This window comes from Lactuca saligna, chromosome 6 (assembly GCF_052625555.1).
Source record: "Lactuca saligna cultivar CGN05327 chromosome 6, ASM5262555v1, whole genome shotgun sequence".
NCBI classification, from domain to species: domain Eukaryota; kingdom Viridiplantae; phylum Streptophyta; class Magnoliopsida; order Asterales; family Asteraceae; genus Lactuca; species Lactuca saligna.
This window is the reverse complement of record NC_136422.1, coordinates 37,421,257-37,444,063: the sequence shown is the minus strand read 5'-3', so window position 1 is coordinate 37,444,063 and position 22,807 is coordinate 37,421,257. Positions and strand designations below refer to the sequence as shown.

The 22,807-nt window shown below is 36.6% G+C and overlaps 1 protein-coding gene across 1 annotated transcript; it reads left to right on the top strand.

Annotated features, from left to right (window-relative positions):
- The first annotated feature begins 236 nt into the window (after positions 1–236).
- On the top strand, positions 237–2,430 carry LOC145000624 (2-Cys peroxiredoxin BAS1, chloroplastic-like). The gene is made up of 7 exons (XM_078959884.1): positions 237–536; positions 881–952; positions 1,043–1,124; positions 1,209–1,288; positions 1,391–1,516; positions 1,602–1,715; positions 2,164–2,430. The coding sequence occupies exons 1-7, from the start codon at positions 336–338 to the stop codon at positions 2,278–2,280; spliced, it is 792 nt and encodes a 263-aa protein (XP_078816010.1). The 5' UTR covers positions 237–335; the 3' UTR covers positions 2,281–2,430.
- The last annotated feature ends 20,377 nt before the right edge of the window (positions 2,431–22,807 follow it).

Sequence of the window (22,807 nt, the reverse complement as noted above, 5' to 3'; positions counted from 1 at the left end):
TTCAAAAGCTAAACCAAACACCCTCTCTCTCTCTCTATATATATATATATATATATATATATATATATATATATATATATATATATATATATATATATATATATATATATATATGTTACATTATAATTACATTACTCAATATCCCTTTAAAATTACATAAAAATAACTAGAATCAAGGGAACGAAACATTTTAGTCCCCTTACCTATCCCTACTAACCAACCAAGCTAACCCCCACAAAACCCCTATCTTCATTTATCGCTCATCACCTCTCCACCTTAAAACCAAACCCCAACAATCCACACTCAGATAACACACAACACCACCAAACCCATCAATGGCTTCCTCATCTGCTTCGGCAGCTCTCCTTTCTTCTCCAAACCCTAGGCCCTCCTCTTCCATTTCCCCCAAATCTAAGCTCTCTCAAACCCTCTCATTCTCCAGCTCTGCATCCTTCAGTTTCCAATCTAAATCCCTCCGCTCCTCCCTCTCCCTCCGCCCTTCTACCTCCCGCCGAAATGGGTTCGTCGTCAAAGCCGTAAGTAGCTCACAATCTCCATTAATTCTATAACAGACCAATGTTTTGTCATTCGTGGATTTACAAGGTTGCGTAATTTTCCGTATTTTCACATAAACAGTTACAGTTCCTGGTTGCATTGTCGATTCATGTTAATGTATGTTATTTAGATGAATTTTTTTGTATTACTTGTAATTGACACTATGTTCTATAACACCATTATACCGATGACTTAATTTTCTTATCATGTGCTCGATAATTATGAAAGTGGATGTATGCCAATTGGATCTGAAAGATATATAATCAAATTTTGTAGATAACAGATTTCCTTTCTCAAATTCTGAAATGTATTTTGGTGTTTATAGGGACTCCCACTAGTCGGAAATGTCGCACCAGATTTTGAAGCCGAAGCTGTTTTTGATCAAGAATTCATCAACGTAACTAAATCGACTCATATCATTGATTATATAATATATATAAATAAAATCCCAGATTTCATAACTTTGTAGGAAATTTATGAATTACAGGTTAAGCTCTCTGACTACATTGGCAAGAAATATGTCATTCTCTTTTTCTACCCTCTTGATTTCACTTTCGTTTGTCCAACAGGTGAGTTTCACTTTCACTTTCACTTTCACTTTTTAAACATAATTTGATCCAATTGATTTTCCTAATTATGTGTTTATTATGTAGAAATCACTGCATTCAGTGATAGACATGCGGAATTTGAAAAGATAAACACTGAAATATTGGGTGTTTCAGTAGACAGTGTGGTAAATTCTAATTCTTTCTTTACCCTGTTGTTTTTTTAATACAAATATCTTAAATATATTATATTATGTTATGAATTTATGATTTATGATTTTTTTTTTCAGTTCTCTCATCTTGCATGGGTTCAAACAGATAGAAAATCTGGTGGACTTGGTGATTTGAATTATCCTTTGGTTTCTGATGTGACAAAATCGATTTCAAAAGCTTTTAATGTGTTGATTGAAGATCAGGTACACTTTGATGTATTCTTTTATTTGTTATTTGTTAATCTTTAAAACCATTTTTACACTGATTTTTTTTTGTTTGATTTTTTAGGGAATTGCATTGAGAGGACTTTTCATTATTGACAAAGAAGGTGTCATTCAACACTCGACTATTAACAATCTTGCAATTGGTCGTAGCGTTGATGAAACTTTGAGAACACTTCAGGTAACAAAATAATACTGGCCACTAGCTATTAGCTACTGGTTATTACTGAATAACCGGCCACTTGCCATTATTGGCTACTGGTAATAACCATGGCTACTGGTTATTACCGAATAACCGGCCACCGGTTATTATTGGCTACTAGTTATTACTGACTATTGGTAATAACCATGTCTCCTGGTTGGTTATTACTGGCCATAGGTTATCGGTAATAACCATGACTCTGGTTCCTACCTGCCATAGGTTATTGGTAATAACCATGGCTCTGGTTATTACCGGCTACTACCGGTAATAACCTAATTTACTAGTAATCCTGGTTATTATTGGCCACTGGTTATTGGTAATAACCATGACTCTGGTTATTACCAACCACTACTTGTAATAACCATGAATATTACTGTTAGCTGACTATTATTGATTACTGGTAAATTGGGTATGTGTTGTACTGTAGGCATTGCAATTTGTACAAGAGAACCCGGATGAGGTATGCCCAGCGGGATGGAAGCCAGGGGAGAAGTCGATGAAGCCTGACCCGAAGCTAAGCAAGGAATATTTTGCAGCGGTTTAGAAAAAAAATTAGAAAATGGTTTTTGTTTTTATATTAAGAAAAATTGAATTTTGGGAGTATTTTCATTTCCATTGAGAAGAAAATTCAAAACTGTCGTGTTTTAATTTTATTACATACATTTATATAGTTATATATGCGTACTTTCAGCTATTAGTTGGTTCCCACTTAATTTATTATTCACAATGTGGGATGAAAAAGAAGACAAAAATGAACAAGGATTTATATCAATTTGAAGGTATTTGAAACGTTGGAATATATAATATATGTATAAGTAATTAAAAGTAATAGTAATAAATCAATTTTATATTATCATTATCAACTTAAAAAGTAAAAAAGTAAAACTTTTATATAAAGTAGTTATATTTTTTTAAAAAAAGTTGGTTATAAAAGCTGGTAATGCTTGAAACTCGCGATGAAAACATTTTCCCCATTTAGAATGTTTATCACGATCAAACATGCTCATGGTTAGAATTTTTTTTGCCTAAAATAATTGTATGTTTATAAATTATAATCACATTTTAAACTTTTATAAAAGAAGTGGTCAAACCTTAAAAAATTGTGAACAAGGAGTACTCTGCAAAATATACATAAATAACAATACACTTAATATGCAAACTATACCAATACATTAATAACATAGTTTAAAGTTTGAATTAGTTATGCATTGTAGTTTAAAATGTCTAAAACTATGAAGTTATATTATCATACTTTAAAAGATCCATATATTTATATATTTATGATCCTTAATCGTATCTTATATAGGGCTGATAAATATGTACCATAGAGAACCAATCAACATGTTACCAACCGAACCAATTAAATTGGTAGCCAAGTTGTTTGGTAGCCAATATATTTGACTAGTAATACCATGTCAATTAAGTAGTCTTGGTACGGTAACAATATGAAATTTTGAATACCACGGTTATACCATACCAACAAATATATATATATATATATATATATATATATATATATATATATATATATATATATATATATATATATCAATTCATAAATACAAAGAAATATGAGTTCTCATATCTTTATGTTTTAATTAGAATAACAACTAACAAGTTTTAGAATTACTAAACTAACACATTGATCAACAAATTTCTTGATACCTATTGTTTGATGTGCACGAGATCGGTGATGCATACACTAAAACTTAAAAATGAATACTAACTTCTCATTCATTTTACTTGTACTGTTACCATTTGTTTCCTCTAACAATTTGCTAGGGTGGACCTTTTTTAATCTTTTTAGTGGTTTCCAAAAAAAAAAAAAAAAAAAATACTACCAGAAGCGAGTGAAGCAACGGGCAAATGTTCATAAGTTCAACTTATATTCATGTATAGTACGTATTAGCTAAAAACTTTGGTATATACCAAATACCAATATATACCAACCAAAATTGTTGGTAGCCAAATTAATTGGTACCAAGTACACTTGGTACTGTACTAGTAGCAAAAATCTTATACCAACTATAGTTGGTACGGTACACGGTTTGGAGAAAAAAAAAACTCGGTACCGTACCAATTTAATCCCTAATCTTATATGATTCAAAAATGTTATGATCTAAAAATTGTTTTATACTAAAGTTTTTGTGAAAAAAATTATTTGGTTGAAAAAATAAGGTTAACTTCATAAAATACTATATATATATATATATATATATATATATATATATATATATATATATATATATATATATATATATATATATATATATATATATATATATATATATATATATATATATATATATATATATATATGGGAGGGTTCAATTGAGAAAAAAAAGGTTGAGAATGGAGGAATCATTCTCAGTTACTCATTTATTTTTACCGCAAAAGCCTCCGTCGTACCAGCGGAAATGGGAAATTAATAGAGATGTGTTTTCCAACAAAACATATTTCTTTAAACTATGCTAATCATTATCTTAATATATACAAAAACATAGTTTTTTTCGTTTTTTTAGAAGCTATTTATATCAAAAAATGATTTTAAATATATCAAAATTCATGATTTTTTTATTCTCTATAAATAGATATATTGATTTAGTTTTAAAATAAAATATATTTTTTTTAATATTTTCGGCTATCGTTATTCATAAGTGAATAAAAATGCATCAGATTTTATTACAATACATTCGTTATTCACTTACGAATACAAAGAATGATTTTTAAATTTTTTTTTTTACAATTTAAGTATCATTCATATATGAATATAACATATAATAAACATAGTATATTCATATTTTAATATTGGACGATGCATTCACTTGTGAATATTAGATGATATATTTACTTATGAGTATTAAATGATATTTCATATATGAATATTACATAGTATTACATGGTATATCACATGTGAATATTACATAGTATATTCACTTGTGAATATTAGATGATATATTCACATATGAATAACATACAGACTTGCATATTTGTTTTGTGTTTTTAATAATTATATACTGATTCAGGTGAGAAAACATATTCATATATGAATATAACGTGGTAATTTAGTTTATGCATTTCATCAAACAGTTGGAGTGTATACAAGTTAACCACTTTAAAAATGTTAAAAACATCAAGTTATCAATTTCAAATCATCATATACTTCCGATTTCGACTTCAGATGCGACATCCTATATCTGATCGTTTTCTCATTTTGATTTTGATTTCCGAAAATCCGATTGGGAACCTGTGAGTACCGATTCTGAGTTCTTCAATGTCGACTGTGACTGCGAGTCCAAAACTCCGATTCCAATTTCATGAATAGCGAAGAAATTCCGGTTTAGTTGAAAAAATCAGGATGATTATTGAAAGTTGGAGGAAAAATTTTGATGATGAACGATCTGTTATCGAATTCTCTATAGTTAGGTATTTGAGATTGAAGGTTATTAACATATTTACAAGTTTGCCACCGTGTCTTTTATGCTTAGATTAAATGAATGGATGAGAATGATTCCCCCATTCTCAACTTTTTTTATTTTCTCAATTGAGCCCACCTATATATATATATATATATATATATATATATATATATATATATTCCGATTAAACATCATCTTCATTTTTTATGAACATACATTTTATATATTTCATTTTTTCCGAAAAACCCTCAACTTTGACTTTTTTTTTCTTGAAAAAACCATCAACCTTTTAAATATTGCCAAATAAATCCACAAATTTTTAGGTTTTCTTGAAAAAACTCTCACATTTTACATTTTCTTTTTTGAGAAAAATGACTAAAAGAGCTAGATTGGAAAAAATAAAAACAATGTATAACACCATGTTTCGAATCGTTCCCTAACTCGGGACTGTGACCCGAAGATCAGTTATCATAAGGCTATGTGCCTTGGTTAAGGAGATAGTTAGAACCCCTTGGATGTGGATAAGAGATAATTAGAACCCCTTGGATTTGGATAATGTAGATTAGGTGATCCGAGAGTTCAGTTTGTGTTTTAGAACCCAAGGGTATAACCGTAAAGTGATGGTTCATACCCTTTATGAATTTTGGATTTAAGCTCGGGAAGTTTTAAGGCAAAGGAGAGTTGATAGAATAGTTTAGCTTCTCATTACCTTTCTATGTATATAAAGAACGTCAAAATCAGACTTGGAACGAAGAAGTTATGGCCTTCAGAAGATTGATGGTTTTAGTCCCTAACCGAGTATGTTGGGCGTACTCTAGGAGTACGTGATGCGTACTAGCTCGATAAACCATATCGCAAAGACACCCACGTACGCATGGTATACAACCAACATGGGAAAACCCTAATTTTTATGGTTTGTGCCCAAATTAAACACCTTAAAGTTGCTCCCAGACTCTCTTATGACCATCCTTCACCTCTCCAAACCCTAAGAACTAAACCCTAAGTTCTCTTTGAGTGTTTTGAGCTTATTAGTGAACTTTGAGGGTGTTTTTGGTGATTTTTAAGGAAGAGGAACTCTTGGAAGCTGCGTTGGTATGGCTAGAGCTTGTGGATCTAGAATCATCATCAACTTGGAAAGCTCTTTGAGGTATAAAGATATTAACTTGATGGTTCATTTTTTTAGATCTAATTAGGGCTTTTTTGTGCTTTTTATGGTCCTTTAAATCATGTATAAGAGTATGAGCTACTCTAGAAGACAAGGATGATAGATCTCAACATTTTTGAGGTCCCTTGTTCATAAAAATACAATCTTGAGGAGTTATATTGGACCATGCATAAATTTGAGTGCTTATTATGAATTTTATTGAGTATTAGGTCCCATTAAGACATGCAAAGGAGTAAAGTTGCCAACTGTACCTATTAAGACATCATTTAGCATCAAATATGAGAATTGGACAAAGTGGCTTAACCAATTAAGCACTTAATGGGAGTTGGGTTGGCTGTGGAGTATACGGGGCATACCCAACTCGTACGCAATGCGTACTGGCCAAAGGAGGTGTACTAGTACGTCGGGCGTACTCAACAACCTTGGACTTTTGTTGACTTTTGGGTTTTGGGCCATATTTGGACTAAGGTTTTAGGCCTTGCTGGGATACTAGTCCTTTTGAATTTGGGTAATTTTTAGGCTTTAGGCCTTCTTAGATTTTGACCCATAATTGGCTTTGGGTGTCATTTAGGATTTTAGGCCATATTGGGCTTTTGGAGCCATTGGGTTGGGCCTTGGTTATTGGGAGAAATAAGGAAAAGGTAAAATGGTCTTTTACCCTAAGTGTGTTGGACAATTGAATTAGATTTCTAGTTATGGGTTATGGCCTAATTATTATTGGGGGTTTTATTTGATAGATTAGCATGAGGATTTTTAGGATCAACAATCCGATCATTTATAATATTTTTAGCAGTTTGAGGTGAGTTCTCTCACTATGCCAATAGGACTAAGGCACCAAGCCTACCCAATTATTATGGTTATGTATACTAGGATGTAGGATTTCTATGGTAGTTATATGTGTGATTTGTTGTGTATATGTCGACATATGGGTGGTTGGGTTGATGCCGCACCCCAACAAACCGAGTATGGTTGGGTTGAGACTGGAAGTCAACATACTCTATATGGTGAGGTTGAGGCCAAGTGCCAACAAACCTGGATGGTTGGGTTGAGGCTACATGCCAGCAAACATGGATGGTTGGATTGAGGCAACATGCCAACAAACCTGGATGGTTGGGTTGAGGCCACATGCTAACAAACCTGGATGGTTGGGTTGAGGTTACATGACAACAAACCCTGGATGGTTGCGTTGAGGTGTTACTGCTTTGTGCTGTAAACCATCAAACCCGGTATGGTTGGATTGAGGTCAAGGACCAACAAATCCTATATACATGCTTGTATCGTATCTATAATTGTTTGTATTATGGGGTTTTTTGGAAGCTCACTAAGCTTTGGATTATATTTTGGATTTCCATGTTTCAGCTACTTGCGGATCAGAAGGGAAGAGCTCGGGGTGATCGTATCGCACACATACACACACACACCATGACTCCTGTTTTATATGACTCTGATGTATTGACATGATTAATTGACTTAATCTGATTTTCCTTTATGGTTTTATGAAAAGTTTTGGATGATGATTTTATTATTATTAAAATGAAATTTTTGGTCTTAAATTATGGATCGTTACAAGTTGGTATCAGAACCTTGGTTTGAGGGATTCGGGCATACTCTTGGGTGTGTCTGAACTCAAACTGAGGGTTTGGTAGATTTTTATAAAATAAAATTTTTATTAAAGGCTTTTATAATAAAAGAAAAAGGGAGTGGTGCGTGCAATTAGTCGGGCTATAACACTCGTTTCAGGTATCAAATTACTTTCAGAATTCTAGGGTTTTAGATTGGAACTCGACGAGTTGAGAAACTCCAACTCGTCGAGTAGAGATCATTTTTGAGGACGTGGGACTTAGAACCTACTCGATAAGTCGGAAGGCCCCAACTCGACGAGTAGACACTGTTAAGGAAAATCCTAATTTTCAGGGGTTTGTACCATATTTAAGGAACTTATGGATCATTTGTGGCCTCCCTCATCATCCTAACTATCCAGAGAGAAACCCTAGCCACATTTTGGTGCTTTCTTGAGTATGTGAGAGCCTTGGATAGTGAATCTTGTGCTTTTTAGAAGCAAACTTGAAGGTTGAAGAGATTAATGTGAGGACGGGGCTTTGGAACCGACATCTACCTTTTGTTAGAATTTATTTGGAGGTAAAAAGTTGCTACCTTGATCTCTATTTGCTTAGATATCATCTTATGGAAGAATATGGTCACTTTTGGTGTAAAAATGGTGTCATACTCGGATTTGGACTTGTCATGAGGATATGGTTCCAGATCCGGACACCTCTACGTCTTTCATAACATAAAGTTGCTCCTTATACCTAGTCTAGGCCCTTTTCCACGTCCTAAGTATTGTATGAGCCCTAGTTTTAGTGTTTTAGACTTGGGATCCCTTGCATGCACATAAAGTTTGCAACATTACATGGTATCTACACCATAAGGGGTTGGATCTGTAATTTGGAGCCTTGGATTCCACTGGAAAGAACTGAACACAAAATGAACTGAAGGGACTCAACGAGTATCTTAGCCAACTCGATGAGTCGGGTGGGGTTTACCTGTTTTCGAGATCCTGAGTGATCTTGGTGACCTGGTTAAGGGTTGCGGTCAAGAGATTTCGGGTAACTTGGCGAGTTTACTCGGGATTTCAGTTTTCTGGACTCTGAAGGAACTCGACGAGTTACTAGATGCACTCAACGAGTTAGGGTCAACATGGACTGTTGACCTTGACTGTTGACTTGGACTTTGATCGGGGTTTACCAAGTGGGACTTTGAGGGTAGTTTTGGTATTATTGACTTTGAAAAGACTAGTCACATGATGATTGTAGGCAGTTGAGTTGGAGTGGCACGTGGGGACTTATCCGATCTTATCTTATCATTTCAACACTTTTGAGAGGTTAGTCTCCTCACCATACCAATGGGTAGAAAGCACCAAGGCCGACCCATTACTTGCTATGTGTTGTGCTAGTTGATTATCTGATATGTGATATTGTAGTTGTATCTATGGTAATTGTATGGAAGACCTTGGGGGGTTCCCAGGATACGTATGTGTAAGACCTTGGAGGGTTTCCATGACATCCTAGGTAAAGACCTCGGGGGTTCCCGAGGCATTTAGGTGTAAGATCTTGGAGGGTTTCCATGACATCCTAGGTAAAGACCTCGGGGGGTTCCTCAGGCATTAGGGTATAAGACCCTGGAGGGTTTCCAGGGTATCCTTAATCAAGACCTTAGGGGGGTTCCCGAGGCATTGGGCTAAGACTATGTGGGGGTTCCCATGGCACCCAGAGTAAGACCTTGGAGGGTTTCCAGGGCTTCCTTATATGTCTTGTATGCATGGCTTATGTGGTTTATGTAGCTTTTATAGCTAATATGATTATATGATTATGTGGATTGTGTGGGGTATGCTCTGGGGAACTCACTAAGCATTAGCTTAGAGTTTGTTGATTAGTTTCAGGTACTTTGGAGCCTAAGGGAAAGGGTAAGGCTCAATGACGTGGCATGCACTCTCTCTCAGGTGTTTTTATGGGACACTCTGATGTTTGGAATAATTTTCTTGATGTTATGAATTTGAAAACAAATGTACTTGAGGTTTTATGGTTTATTGGAAATGTTTTTGACTATTTAAAAATGAAAATTTTCTTTTGAAAAATTGGGTCGTTACACAGGCTCAAGTAAGTGATTTCCAGAATATCCATACATGTTTTTTAAATTATATGTTATGAGAATTTCATGCTAGATTAGGGCTAAGGTCTGCTCAGGATTTCATGACTAGGAGAGATGCATTTATATGCCTTATTGTTTGAGCTTTTAGAATTACATGCTAGTATGAATTTTAGAGGATTGGATAGATTGGCCTGATATGTGATGCCTTGTAGCCTAAGTGGAATTCGATGTTATACTAGATTTGGAATCTTTCTTGGAAGCAAGTAAGCTTGAGATGTCCTCTATTTAGTTGTGACTTGGTGTGTTACTGCACAAATGTTGCTTGCTTTATGCTTTGTGGTACTCTTGATGATGTGATTTAATTATTAAGTGAATATGTTAAGTCACATGTTGCATATGTTAAATAAACTCAGAGTGACAGATTTGACATTACTGTACAACTCTCATATGAATCTAACTGTTGTTGGGATGTGTCTTTTACTCGAAAGATTATCTAAGCTTTGTTGCATGTGATTGAATTCATGAAGTAGTTAAATAACATTATTGGGAGTTCTTCATCAGTTAATGGCAGGGTGAGATCGGGAACCTAGGAGAGACTAGGATGTGCTATAGTGAGTTGGCTGCAATGTTTAGCAGATATTTTGATTATCAGTTTGGGAAGGTGACTTGGAGGATTTGAGATAATTCTTGTGGAAAGTATGGATAGGTGTGGAAGGTACATAGGATCCATACTCGACTCGAGGAGAGTCACAGAGAATCTAAGAATCCTAAAGAATGAGGACTCTTTGGGTATGTTTTGATCGTTTAAGTATGGTGATGAGCACTCGTGGAGGAGGATTTGATTCAGGCTCAGGTGCTGGTGTTGAGCCGATCGATGAGCGGATGCGGGAATTTATCTCATCGGAGATCATCCACAATATTTTAGAGCGAACTTGTGTGATGTTTGGTACCATCAAGGAATGGATCAATGAGTTATTGGATGATCATCTCAGGGGTTTTAGGACCGTGATTGCAGCAGGAAAGTTGGGGGGGCCCATTGGGAGCTCAAGGCTTGTGGAGCCCTAGAATCTTTTGGGGAGGAGGATCCTATTGATAGATCTTGTCATGAGGGATCAAAGGTAGATTATGCATCGTGCCTTCCGGGGGATCGATTCCATGATTGGATTGCCACTGAGGTTTTGCGAGCCTTACACGAGGAGTTACATTAAAGGAAGGAAATTAAAAGAAAGGTAATGAGTGGAAATGAGAAGAAATTAAAAGAAATTGTTGTTCCCGAGTTTCATTAAAGGAAGGAAATGGAAGGAAGTAGACGGAAATGGAATAATCACTTTCCCTCATAACTTTCCTTCTGATTGGAAAGAAAGAACAAAATGATTAAGTTTCCTTCCAATTCTCTATAACTCCAGAACACAAAAGAAAATTTTACTCCTTTCCCTCCTTTTCTTTTCTCTCCTTACTTTTTTTTTTTCTCTTTTTTTCTTTTCTTCATTTAAACTCAGGAACTAGGCGTGTCATAATGGTCGCCAATTCGATAATCGGATCTCGACAGTTCAGGAAGTTGATGGGATGGTCGAGGTGACATGGGAGAATGGGCTTAGTTTAGAGAGTAACTAAGGAAGAGGAAGCAGACTCATGATCTGACTCTGCTAGCATCATCTGAGTAGTTTGATGTTGTCATGCATGGTGCTAGAAATCTGAGGGGCCACGACATTTGTGCTAAGGGTGGAAGAACCCATGAGCGTGTGTGCGGCAAGTCTAAATGCGGAAGTACGGATGGAAGGGCCACCTTCGCCAAGAATGCATCCCGGAAGTAGAATTGTGTTATCGTGGTCATCAACCTGGTCTTATTAGGGAAAATTGCCAACGTTTAGTGGTTGGGGCAGTTCAGATCCATTCTAAGTGCCTCTGCCGGAAGGGGAGAAGGACCTTAAGACACTACAAGTGTGTATCGTATTCTTTTCTTTCACGCTTTAATCAATATACTAATAACTCTGTGTGGGTGTGTGTGAAATGTTATGCCCTGATTATCTAAGAATAGAGGCACTTGTATGAGTGATATAGTTATATTATTCGGAAAGTTGTCATATGACATTTGCATACCGTGGGCCATATTTAGAAGAGGCGTGAGTATCCCGCATGGTAGACCAACATTCAATCATAATTTTAGTGGTATGAACGAGAATTCAAGAAACCCGCAAGGTAGGCATGCTGGGTTTGAATGCAAGATGTGTAGGGGTGTTCATGGCCTCGAGGTAGTTAGGAATTGGATCGGTCATGGGTGTAAGATCGGTAGTTTTCAAGTTCACACCTTCGAAACGAGGTCAGTTGCAGGTTTCATGGGGATTGCTCTAAGTGCAAGTAAGTGGTTGAACGGATTAGATACTTGTTCGATATTGAGATGTTGTTCCTCATCAACCGATCAATCACCAAGGAGTTATAGTGGATTCAATGAGAAGTACCTTAGGATCTTCAAATTCGTTGAGGTATTGGGAACAATCATCCAATATTGGAATTTATAAGCTCTAGGTTTGGATGGTTAAGGAAAGATAGCTGTTGTAAAGCTCAGATTTCCAACTGCTACCATCAGTAGGGATTAAATAGTGGTAACATATTACTCTTAACTAATGGGAAAATGTTGTTCGCATGGGTTATTTTAGTCATTGGGATTGTCAAAAAAATCGAATGGTATCTTTTGGCGAACTTTGAATACGTCAATCCTTCAATAGGTGAGTTGTTGAATTGATGACGGTTCGTTCCGGTTAAGGGTTATAGTTCTATGCTACGAGCTGAGGTTGGCTAGTAATGCAATGCTAGTTCTTGTAATCCCTGGTTGTTAACAATATTGTTAGGTAGTGGGATGGATTTTGAATCCATCAAAATCTCAGTGGATTGGAAGAGTGTAGTCGAATCCAAGTAGGGGATAATTGTTTGGTCGAAAGGTTGCACAAGAATGGATATCCAGGTTTCATTGCACATCGGTAGTGACACATGGTGGGTATGTGGATGGATCCAGGTTAATGATTATGTTAGATCCTCTTTGCCTGTTCTTATCTGATGAAGGATTGGGGGTTCGAAGCATAACCCGAACATTTAATTGGGTACAGTCGGAAGCTGGTTCGAATCATAATGATTATGGTTGGTTTGGTAGATGGACTGTAAAACCATGGGTTGGCCCATGGTAGTATGGAAGTGTTGTAAGACCACGGGGTAGTCATAGCATTCACAAGACTGGTATGCTGATGTAGGAATGTTGTAAGACTACGGGGTATCTGTAGCATACAAAAGGATGATATGCTATCAAGGAAGTGTTGTAAGCCTGCGATGGGATCGTAGCATTCACTAGAATGAGGTAGGAAATTTTGGGAGTGGTTATGGGACCGAGGAATGATCAGTGCATGCCCGAGTTGAGGTAAATAGTATTTTCGGAAGATTACTCTTAGTTGGTATGAGGATCAATGGTATCGGGGAAAGGTATTAGATTACTTTTAGAGTGGGACAACTCTGTGGTCAGTGATTGGCATTCCTATGATGTATAGGCTAGGATTGCGTTTATCGGTTAGACTCTAAGTAGGAGCCTGGTGATTGGAGCATATGTGAGGCTTCCAGTTACAACTGTATATTGGGGATTTTATATTTAAGTTTAGTGAAAGGTCTTTGTGGAATTAGAATATTTCGGATAAAATGCAAGTGTAAATCTTTGGATTCGGGATATGGGTCATGTATCTAGTTGGAAAATGGGTGGGACTCGCATTGAGAGTCTAAAGATCATTTTATCATCAATTTATGGTTAAAGAATTTGTCTGTCAAAGGTATCGGTTGGATAGTATAGGACCAAAAGGGTGTTTCTCAGTTCAGATTGCAATATGTTTTGGGATGGTCCTACCTGTGTGGAGGTTAGGAAAACTTTTGGGGGTTTCAGAAATATAGCAGTGAGGTGCTAGTTTGATAGTTAAGGGATCAATGATTTGTTCACCATTAAGAGTATAGGTTCTGACAAGGTTGGGTTTTGATGGTAACCTTGGAGGGTCACTAAACGTATGAGACAACCTTTCTAGTGATTTGGGGAATCAAGGGGTACTGGCCGGAGTGTTTGGGTTCTAGGAGGATGGTAAGGATGTGATTTCGAGGATGAAATTTAGTTTAAGTGGGGGAGAGTTATAATACCCTATTTTGAATCGTTACCTAATTCGGGACCTTGAACTGAATATCAGTTATCATAAGGCTATGGGCCTTGGGGAAAGAGAGAGTAAAACTCCATTAGATATGGATAACGTAGATTAAGTGATTTGAGAGTTTTGTTTGTGTTTTGGATCCCAAGGGTATAACCGTAAAGTGATAGTTTGGATCTTTTAGGAATTTTGGATTTAAGCTCGGGAAGTTTTAAAGCAAAAGAGATTTGATAGAATTTTAGAGCTTCTCATTACCTTTCTATAGATATAAAGAACATCGAAATCGGACATAGAACGAAGAAGTTATGGCCTTCAAAAGATTGGTGGTTTTAGTCCCTAGTCGAGTACGCTGGGCATACTCTAGGAGGACGTTGGGCGCACTAGCTAGATAAACTGGACCGTGGAGACACCCACATATATGGTGCGTAGGTGTAGGTACATGGGGCGTACGACTAGCAGGGGAAAACCCTAATATTTAGGGTTTGTACCCTAATTAACCACCTTAAAGTTGCTCCTAGACTCTCTTATGACCAGCCTCCACCTCTCCAAACCCTAAGAACTAAACCCTAAGTGCCCTTTGAGTGATTTGAGCTTATTAGTGAACTTTAAGGACCTTTTTGGTGATTTTTAAGGAAGAGGAACTCTTGGAAGCTGCGTTGGTATGGCTAGAGCTTGTGGATCTAGAATCATCATCAACTTGGAAAGCTCTTTGAGGTATAAAGATATTAACTTAATGGTTCATTTTTTAGATCTAATTAGGGCTTTTTTTGTGCTTTTTATGGTCCTTTAAATCATGTATGAGAGTATGAGCTACTATAGAAGATAAAGATAACAGATCTTAACATTTTTGAGGCACTTTGTTCATAAAAATGTAATATTGAGGATTTATATTGGACCATGCATGAGTTTGGGTGCTTGTTATTGATTTTATTGAGTATTGGGTCTCATTGAGACATGTAAAACAGTAAAGTTGCCAACTTTACATATTAAGACATCATTTAGGATTTGATTTGAGAAATAGACAAAATAACTTAACCGATTAAGCACTTAATGGGAGTTGGGTTGGCTATGGAGTACGGGGGCGTACCCAGCTTGTATGCAACACATACTGGCCAAAGGAGGTGTACACATGGCATAATTTTGAGTATGCCGGTTGTAATCAACAACCAAGGACTTTTATTAACTTTTAGGTTTTGGGCCATATTTGGACTACTAGGAATTTGGGCCTTAATGGGCCACTAGTCCTTTTAAATTTGGGTCATTTTTAGGCTTTGGGCCTAATTGGAATTGGATCCATCGTGGGTTTTTGGTGTCATTTAGGATTTTGGGCCATAGTGGGATTTTGGAGCCATTAGATTGGGCCATGGTTATTGTGCCAAATGAGGAAAAGGTAAAATGGTCTTTTACCATAAGTGTGTTTGAAAATTGAATTAGATTTATGGTTATGGGTTATGGGTTATGGCCCAAATATTAATGTGGGTTTTATTTGATTGATTAGCGCGGGGATTTCCGGATCAGCGGTCCCAACATTTATATGATTTTCAGCAGTTTGAGGTGAGTTTCTCACTATGCCAATGGGTTTAAGGCACCAAGGCTGACCCATTGGGTTTTGTTAACTTTTGGGTTTTGGACCATATTAGAGTAATTCAATCAATCCAGCAACGCATACTGGCCAAATGAGACGTACGCGGGGTGTAAGTCTGAGTACGTTGGGCGTACTCAACAGCCTAGGACTTTTGTTGACTTTTGGGTTTTGGGCCATATTTGGACTACTAAGGTTTTAGGCCTTGCTGGGCTACTAGTCCTTTTGACTTTGCGTAATTTTTAGGCTTTAGACCTTCTTGGATTTTGACCCATAATCGGCTTTGGGTGTCATTTGGGATTTTAGGCCATATTGGGCTTTTGGAGCCATTAGGTTGGGCCTTGGTTATTGGGAGAAATGAGGAAAAGGTAAAATGGTCTTTTACCCTAAGTGTGTTGGACAATTGAATTAGATTTCTAGTTATGGGTTATGGCCTAATTATTATTGGGGGTTTTATTTGATAGATTAGCATGGGGATTTTTAAGATCAGCAATCCGATCATTTATAATATTTTTAGCAGTTTGAGGTGAGTTCTCTCACTATGCCAATGGGTCTAAGGCACCAAGGCCGGCCCAATTATTATGGTTATGTATACTAGGATGTAGGATTGCTATGGTAGTTATATGTGTGATTTGTTGTGTATATGTCGACATATGGGTGGTTGGGTTGAGGCCACGTGCCAACTAACCGAGTATGGTTGGGTTTAGATTGGAAGTCAACATAACCTATATGGTGAGGTTGAGGCCACGTGCCAACAAACCCCGATGGTTGGGTTGATGCCACATGCTAACAAACCTGGATAGTTGGGTTGAGGCCATATGCCAACGAACCTGGATGGTTAGGTTGAGGCCACATGCCAACAAACCTTGGATGGTTGGGTTGAGGTGTTACTGCTCTGTGCTATGAACCAAGAAACCCGATATATGGTTGGGTTGAGGTAAAGTACTAACAAACCCTATATGCATGTTTGTATTATGTCTGTAATTGTTTGTATTGTGGGTTATTTTTGGAAGCTCACTAAGCTTTGGCTTATAGTTTACATTTCCATGTTTCAGATACTTCTGGATCGGAAGGGAAGAGCTCAAGGTGATCACATCGCACACGCACACACACACCATGACTTCCGTTTTATATGACTATGCTGTTTTGAGATGATTTATTGACTTACTCTAATTTCCTTTATGGCTTTATGAAAACGTTTTGGATGATGATTTTTGTGACAACCCGAAACTTTTATTCTGCAAGATTGGTCAATTTTATCAATATTAAACTCGATTCCGTCACCTGTTAATGTTGTTTAAGGACTTGTTAAATCCTTCTAAGCCTAGTGCAATCAAATTTTGGGTTCTAGGTCGAGTAATACCGATTGATACTACAACAACCGGACCATACACCCTCTTGGGAGGAGTGTACGGTCGTACACATGGGTGTACGGCCGCACACCCACCCCTCAGCCTCACACTCACCTCTATATATAGGAGGAGACCCCTTCATTCATTCTTTTCCCTTTTGGCTGCACTCTACTTTCTCTCTCTAGAATCTTCATCCAAGAACACTCCAAAGGCTTCAAAAACGTGAGTATTTCATCATATAATTTGTTATACTTGGAAGATCACTTGATCTAAGCCCTAATTCATCATGTTCTTCATCACTTGAAGGTGTACGGCCGCACACCTTCATAAGGTGGTCGTACACACCTTCAAAAGAGAGTTTGCCCCCATTTAGTAGTTGGACTTGGTATTAGCCTTGAATCACCTGAAAAATCGACATTTTGGGCTTAGATGAAGATTGTACGCCACACACCCCCATGTATGGCCGCACACTCCTATTTACGGCCGCACACACACTCTTATGCCCTTACACCCATTTTAATGCTCATACTTGGCCTTAAACTTGCAAAAACCAGTAAGTATGGGACCTAGAACACTCCATGAATGCTTGTAGAACCTTGGAAACAGCTCAAAAACACTCTCCATCATGAGTGTATGACTGCACACCCATGGGCCGTACACCCATGGCCTTACATACCCAAAGGGTGGCTGTACACCTCCCTCGTTCAATCATATATGGTTCCGACACTTAGTACAAGCACTTCCAGACCTTTAGGGTAGTTTCCCGTCATGTTTAGTCATGAAATACCCTAATATAATACATAAATGTGTTACTATATGTTAATAGGGTCCAATTGCATACGAAACATCAGTTGGCACTCAACATCCACACCGAACGTACATTCGTCACTACCGATGTGAGTTCATACCCCTACGTTTTTTCCGAGTTTTTCATTTTTCATGGGGGAATACACGAAAAATACAAGGAAACTTGTGCTCAAATTATATTATTTGTTTAATATAATTATATGTTCAGTATGCTTTTAACACAGGAAATAGTTTTACCAAACGATTAAGAAATCAACTTGTAGAAACAGTTTTTAAAACTAAGGCAATGAACTTGTGAATCATATCGTAAAATATGTTATTTTATAAAGGATTCATGCAAACCATAAATAGGATTTTCAGAATTATTACTTGTAAATTTGTTAGTCTAAAGTTGGAGAGACGTCCTTGGTAACACCCCCACAAACTCAGGTTGTAGGATTAACACTTGTAACCAGAATATCTTGTAGGGAGAGTGTGACTGTTGTGTATAGATCTATACGGGACCGCCTATCCCGCACCTTACTGCTAGCTACAGTTGGACCGAAAAGTCCAGGGGTGACAAAGTCATAAAAAGATACTGGCCCCATTACCTGCCATATCAAGTCTAAGTACGGTTATGACACTCGCAACCTAGATAACAGTAATTTACTTTTGTAATAATGAAACAAGCGAACTAACCTCAAAGTAATAACCGTAGTACTAGAGGGTATAAATAATACCCTTATGATTTATTTCACCACGTATTTGTTAGTTTTATTTATGTAATAAGGCTAATACACCTCATAGGGAGCAAACATGGATTTTCAAGAAAACTCGGTCTAACGATATAAGTATGGTAGATACTTGTACACCTCAGACTAGAATAGATAACCAACCATCAACTTTTAGGGAAAATATAGGATTTTACCAGGATAAATCAACCTTTGATAAACGGACTCTTTAACAAACAACTAACGGATATTCAGACATCTTTCATAAGAAACTATAGGATTTTCTTGAGGAACACTTTTCAAACGGATCAAAGAAACATTTTCCACCAAAACTAAATGCTTATGAACTCACCAGCTTTATGCTCATACTCTCTCAAACTGCTTGTATGTTCATGGCAACAATAGACAGGTACTCTTGCCAACTTTTGGAGAAGACGGAGCATTTTGGAGTCACGTTTTTTACTTTTGATCATAACACTGATGTATACAAACTATGTCTTTTTCAATCAGATGTAAATAATCATATTGTAATGTAATGATTGTGTTTACTTTGCTTGCTATGATACAACTGCTGTGATACTACGCATGACGTTACCTGCCCCCGGACGTTTCCACCGTTGTTTTCAGACGGTTCGGGGGGTGTGACAATTTTATTATTATTAATATGTAATTTTTGGTCTTAACTTTTGGGATGTTACAAAATGCAAGGTCTTTTTCATGAAAAAAGTAAAGTTGATGTTTAATCCAGAAAAAATATTAAATATAAGGTATTAATGAGATTAACCTTCTTAGAGAGTTGATTCGTACACAATAATTTTTCTCCATACACAAAAAACTGTGCTTTAAAAAGTTGTATTGTACAACTCTATAAAACACAAATTGTTATGATTCAAAATATTATGATCCTTAATTTGTTATTATTCAAAACCTATTATGACCCAAAAGCAAACAATAAAATTGAGTTTAATAATCGAAAACACTCCAATGCTCTTATTTTATATGTACAAATATGTTATGATTCTAAACACCACAATGATCTAGTTTCATCAGTTTATGATCCAAACATTTTATGATCTAATGCTACAAATAAGGTGATAAACATAAAAATGATTTTATCTAATCTGGTTGTATAAAAAATCTATGATGATTCAAATATGTTATCATTCATAACTCTATAATGCTTCAATTCCAATAATTTTATGATTCAATCATGTAATAAATCTTGAATATATCAAAGTAGGGAGTAGATAGCAAGAAAAAACCTAAAAACGAAACACACTAAAAACCTTTAACTTAAGCAACTTTGAATCATGGAAAATGCACATAACCTAACCTTAACAACAAGTCAACTTGGAAACATTGAGAAACTTTTCACTTCAAAAAATATTTGATGAAAGATTAGACATATTAAAGACCTTGAGAACGATGGTGTTCCACTAATATTAGTTATCGACTTTAATCCTCAAAGACAATTAGAAGAGAATCTCTAAGTATTGCTATGAATTTTGAACAAACCATCACAATTAATCCACAAGAAGTAATATCAATTCACTTTTATTTCCTTGCCAATTAGAAATGATTTGATTGTGAACAATATGAAAGAAATATTAAGAATCGTGTAACGCCCGGGACCTGGTATGTATTTGTTTCCCAATTTATTCATTTTTTATATAGAAACTCGATGGGTTGGAGGCCCCAAACTCGTCCAGTAGAGATGGATTTGGACGCAGGTTGTGAAGTCTACTTGACGAGTCGGGGAGCCTTAATTCGATGAGTAGAACTGGCAGAATGAAACCCAAAATTTATGGGTTTTTCACCCTATTTAATCACCTTAACCCCTATAAGCTAGCCTCATTTACAACCTCCATTATCCCAAACCCTAGCCATGAAACCCTAGTCCACTTGTGATAGTTTTGAGCCATTTTTGTACATTCTTTGTGATTTTGAAGAAGAAGATACTTAAATAAGGAGCAAGGACGTGTAAGAGAAAAGTAGATCCAAAAGTTGAGCTTCATTTCTCGTTCATTTAAGGTATAAAGCTCCTAGCTTGCTTATAGTGTGTTTAGATCTAGTTTTAGGAGGTTTTCTCCATATTTTGGTTCAAGAATGTTGGTCTTTGGGACTTGGACATCCCATGGGGGAAAACCTTTCAGATCTAGGGTCTATAGGGGGCTTCATGGCATAAAGGTGCCAACTTTATGGCCACGGAAGTCCCATGCAACTTGTGGACCATCATTTTGGCCTTTTAAGCCAAGTAATTTATGCATGCAAGTAAAGATAGGAGCTTTACATGACCAAAATATCCCTAGAGTCTAGATCTATGATCCTATGGCTTATCTTGAAGTTTTGATGGTTTTTGAAGTTGGAACTAAGCCATTTTGAGCTAGGGTTAGGGCTCATTTCTTCTAGGACGGGTCTTAATGGGTAAAGTTAGAAAATTTATCCTCCTAGAGGTGTACTCGAACCAGATCTGGAGTATGGGACTTAGATTCGAAGAATAATGGCTCAGTACGTTAAGAAAGCTTATCATATTGAAGAACTCGACGAGTTCATAGAGGAACTGGAAGAATTAGATTGAAGTGCCCCGATTCTGTAAAAGGAAGGGCTCGACGAGTTCATTGACGGACTCGATGAGCTGGGTGGGAAAGTCATGATTCTGTGGATAGGAAGAAGTCGACGAGTTGGATCGTGATTTCAGGGTTTTATGATTTTTGGAAGTCAGCGAGTTGATGGGTCAACTCAGCGAATGGAGTCAACTTGGAATGTTGACTTTAACCAGGGTGTTGACCTTGACTTTGACTTTGAGAAAAGTTGACCCTTAAGGGGTTATGAGTATGAAAGGGGTAATTAAAGGAAATCTTTTATGTGTAGATGTTTTTGTGGGGTTGATTTTAGAGCCGAGGATAGATCAACGACTTTACAACATTTCAGGTGAGTTGCCTTCCTGTAGAAGTGGGTCGAAGGCACCAATGTCGACCCACTAGTAGTTGATTATAGTTGAGGTGATTGTCTTTGTGATAATTGTCTTGTATTCCACTATCTGTTATGTATTATATGCTAGTATGCTATGATATTATGTGATAATGGTAGGGGGTAGGATAGGCGCCGTTACCAGTCGTAAAGACCGAAGGGGTAGGCTAGCACCCATATATGCTAGGCAGTATGTGATTTATATGTATATGCTAGGGTATTATGTGGTAGTGGTTGGGGTGAAATAGTCCCCTGTTACCGATTGAAAGAGACCGAAGGGGTATGGCAACACCCAGTTATGTTAGGCAGTTACTGGTTGAAAGAGACCGAAGGGCTAGGCCAACACCCAAATATGCTAGGAAGTTACTGGTTGAAAGGGACCGAAGGGGTAGGCGAGCACCCATATATGATAGGCCATTACCGGTTGAAAGAGACCGAAGGGGTAGGCGAGCACCCAGATATGCTAGGTAGTATTATTGTATGGTATGCGATATGATGGGGGAACTCACTAAGTTTTGTGCTTATGGTTTTATGTTTTCGTTTCAGGTATTCCCTCTTCGAAGGGAAAGGAGCCGAAATGTTGCAACACATCACACTACATTTTCCGCACCGGAGATCTTTGGGTTTTACCCTGATATTGTTTTGTCATGACATGTCTTGACTATTGATACTTTGGTTTTGATATGAGTTGATACTATTGTTGTTTTTTTAGACAAATGCTTTTATAATTGTTATATTAAAAATGAATTTTTTGGCCGTAAATTTTGGGATGTTACAAATCAAGTTTGTAGTGGATGTTAAGCTACTAAACCAACCTAATATGGTAGTTAATATCAGTAGTTTGAACCCCAAGAGAAAGAATATGACCTTGATCTTCATCTATGACATGTGATTTCGAATGAACCAACCTTACCGCCAAAAGGAGGACATGACAAACAAACTTATACGAACATTAGCTACTCATAGACATAAAATTTAAAACATAATAGCATCAAGTATAAGGCATCTTGATTCATAAAGCCATCTAAAACCACTAAATAAACACAAAATTGAACTCGTAAAGATGAACCAACTAGAAAATGTGTGAATTCTCTTGGTCATTTCATCAAACAATAATACACAATCATTATAAATGATGAAACAATAAAGAATAGATCGATAGATTCAATAATAGTAAAGTGAATCAAATAAGAACAATGAAGAACAAATAGTGTCGAATGATCAAATTCAATAGCCTTAGAAGAGTTCA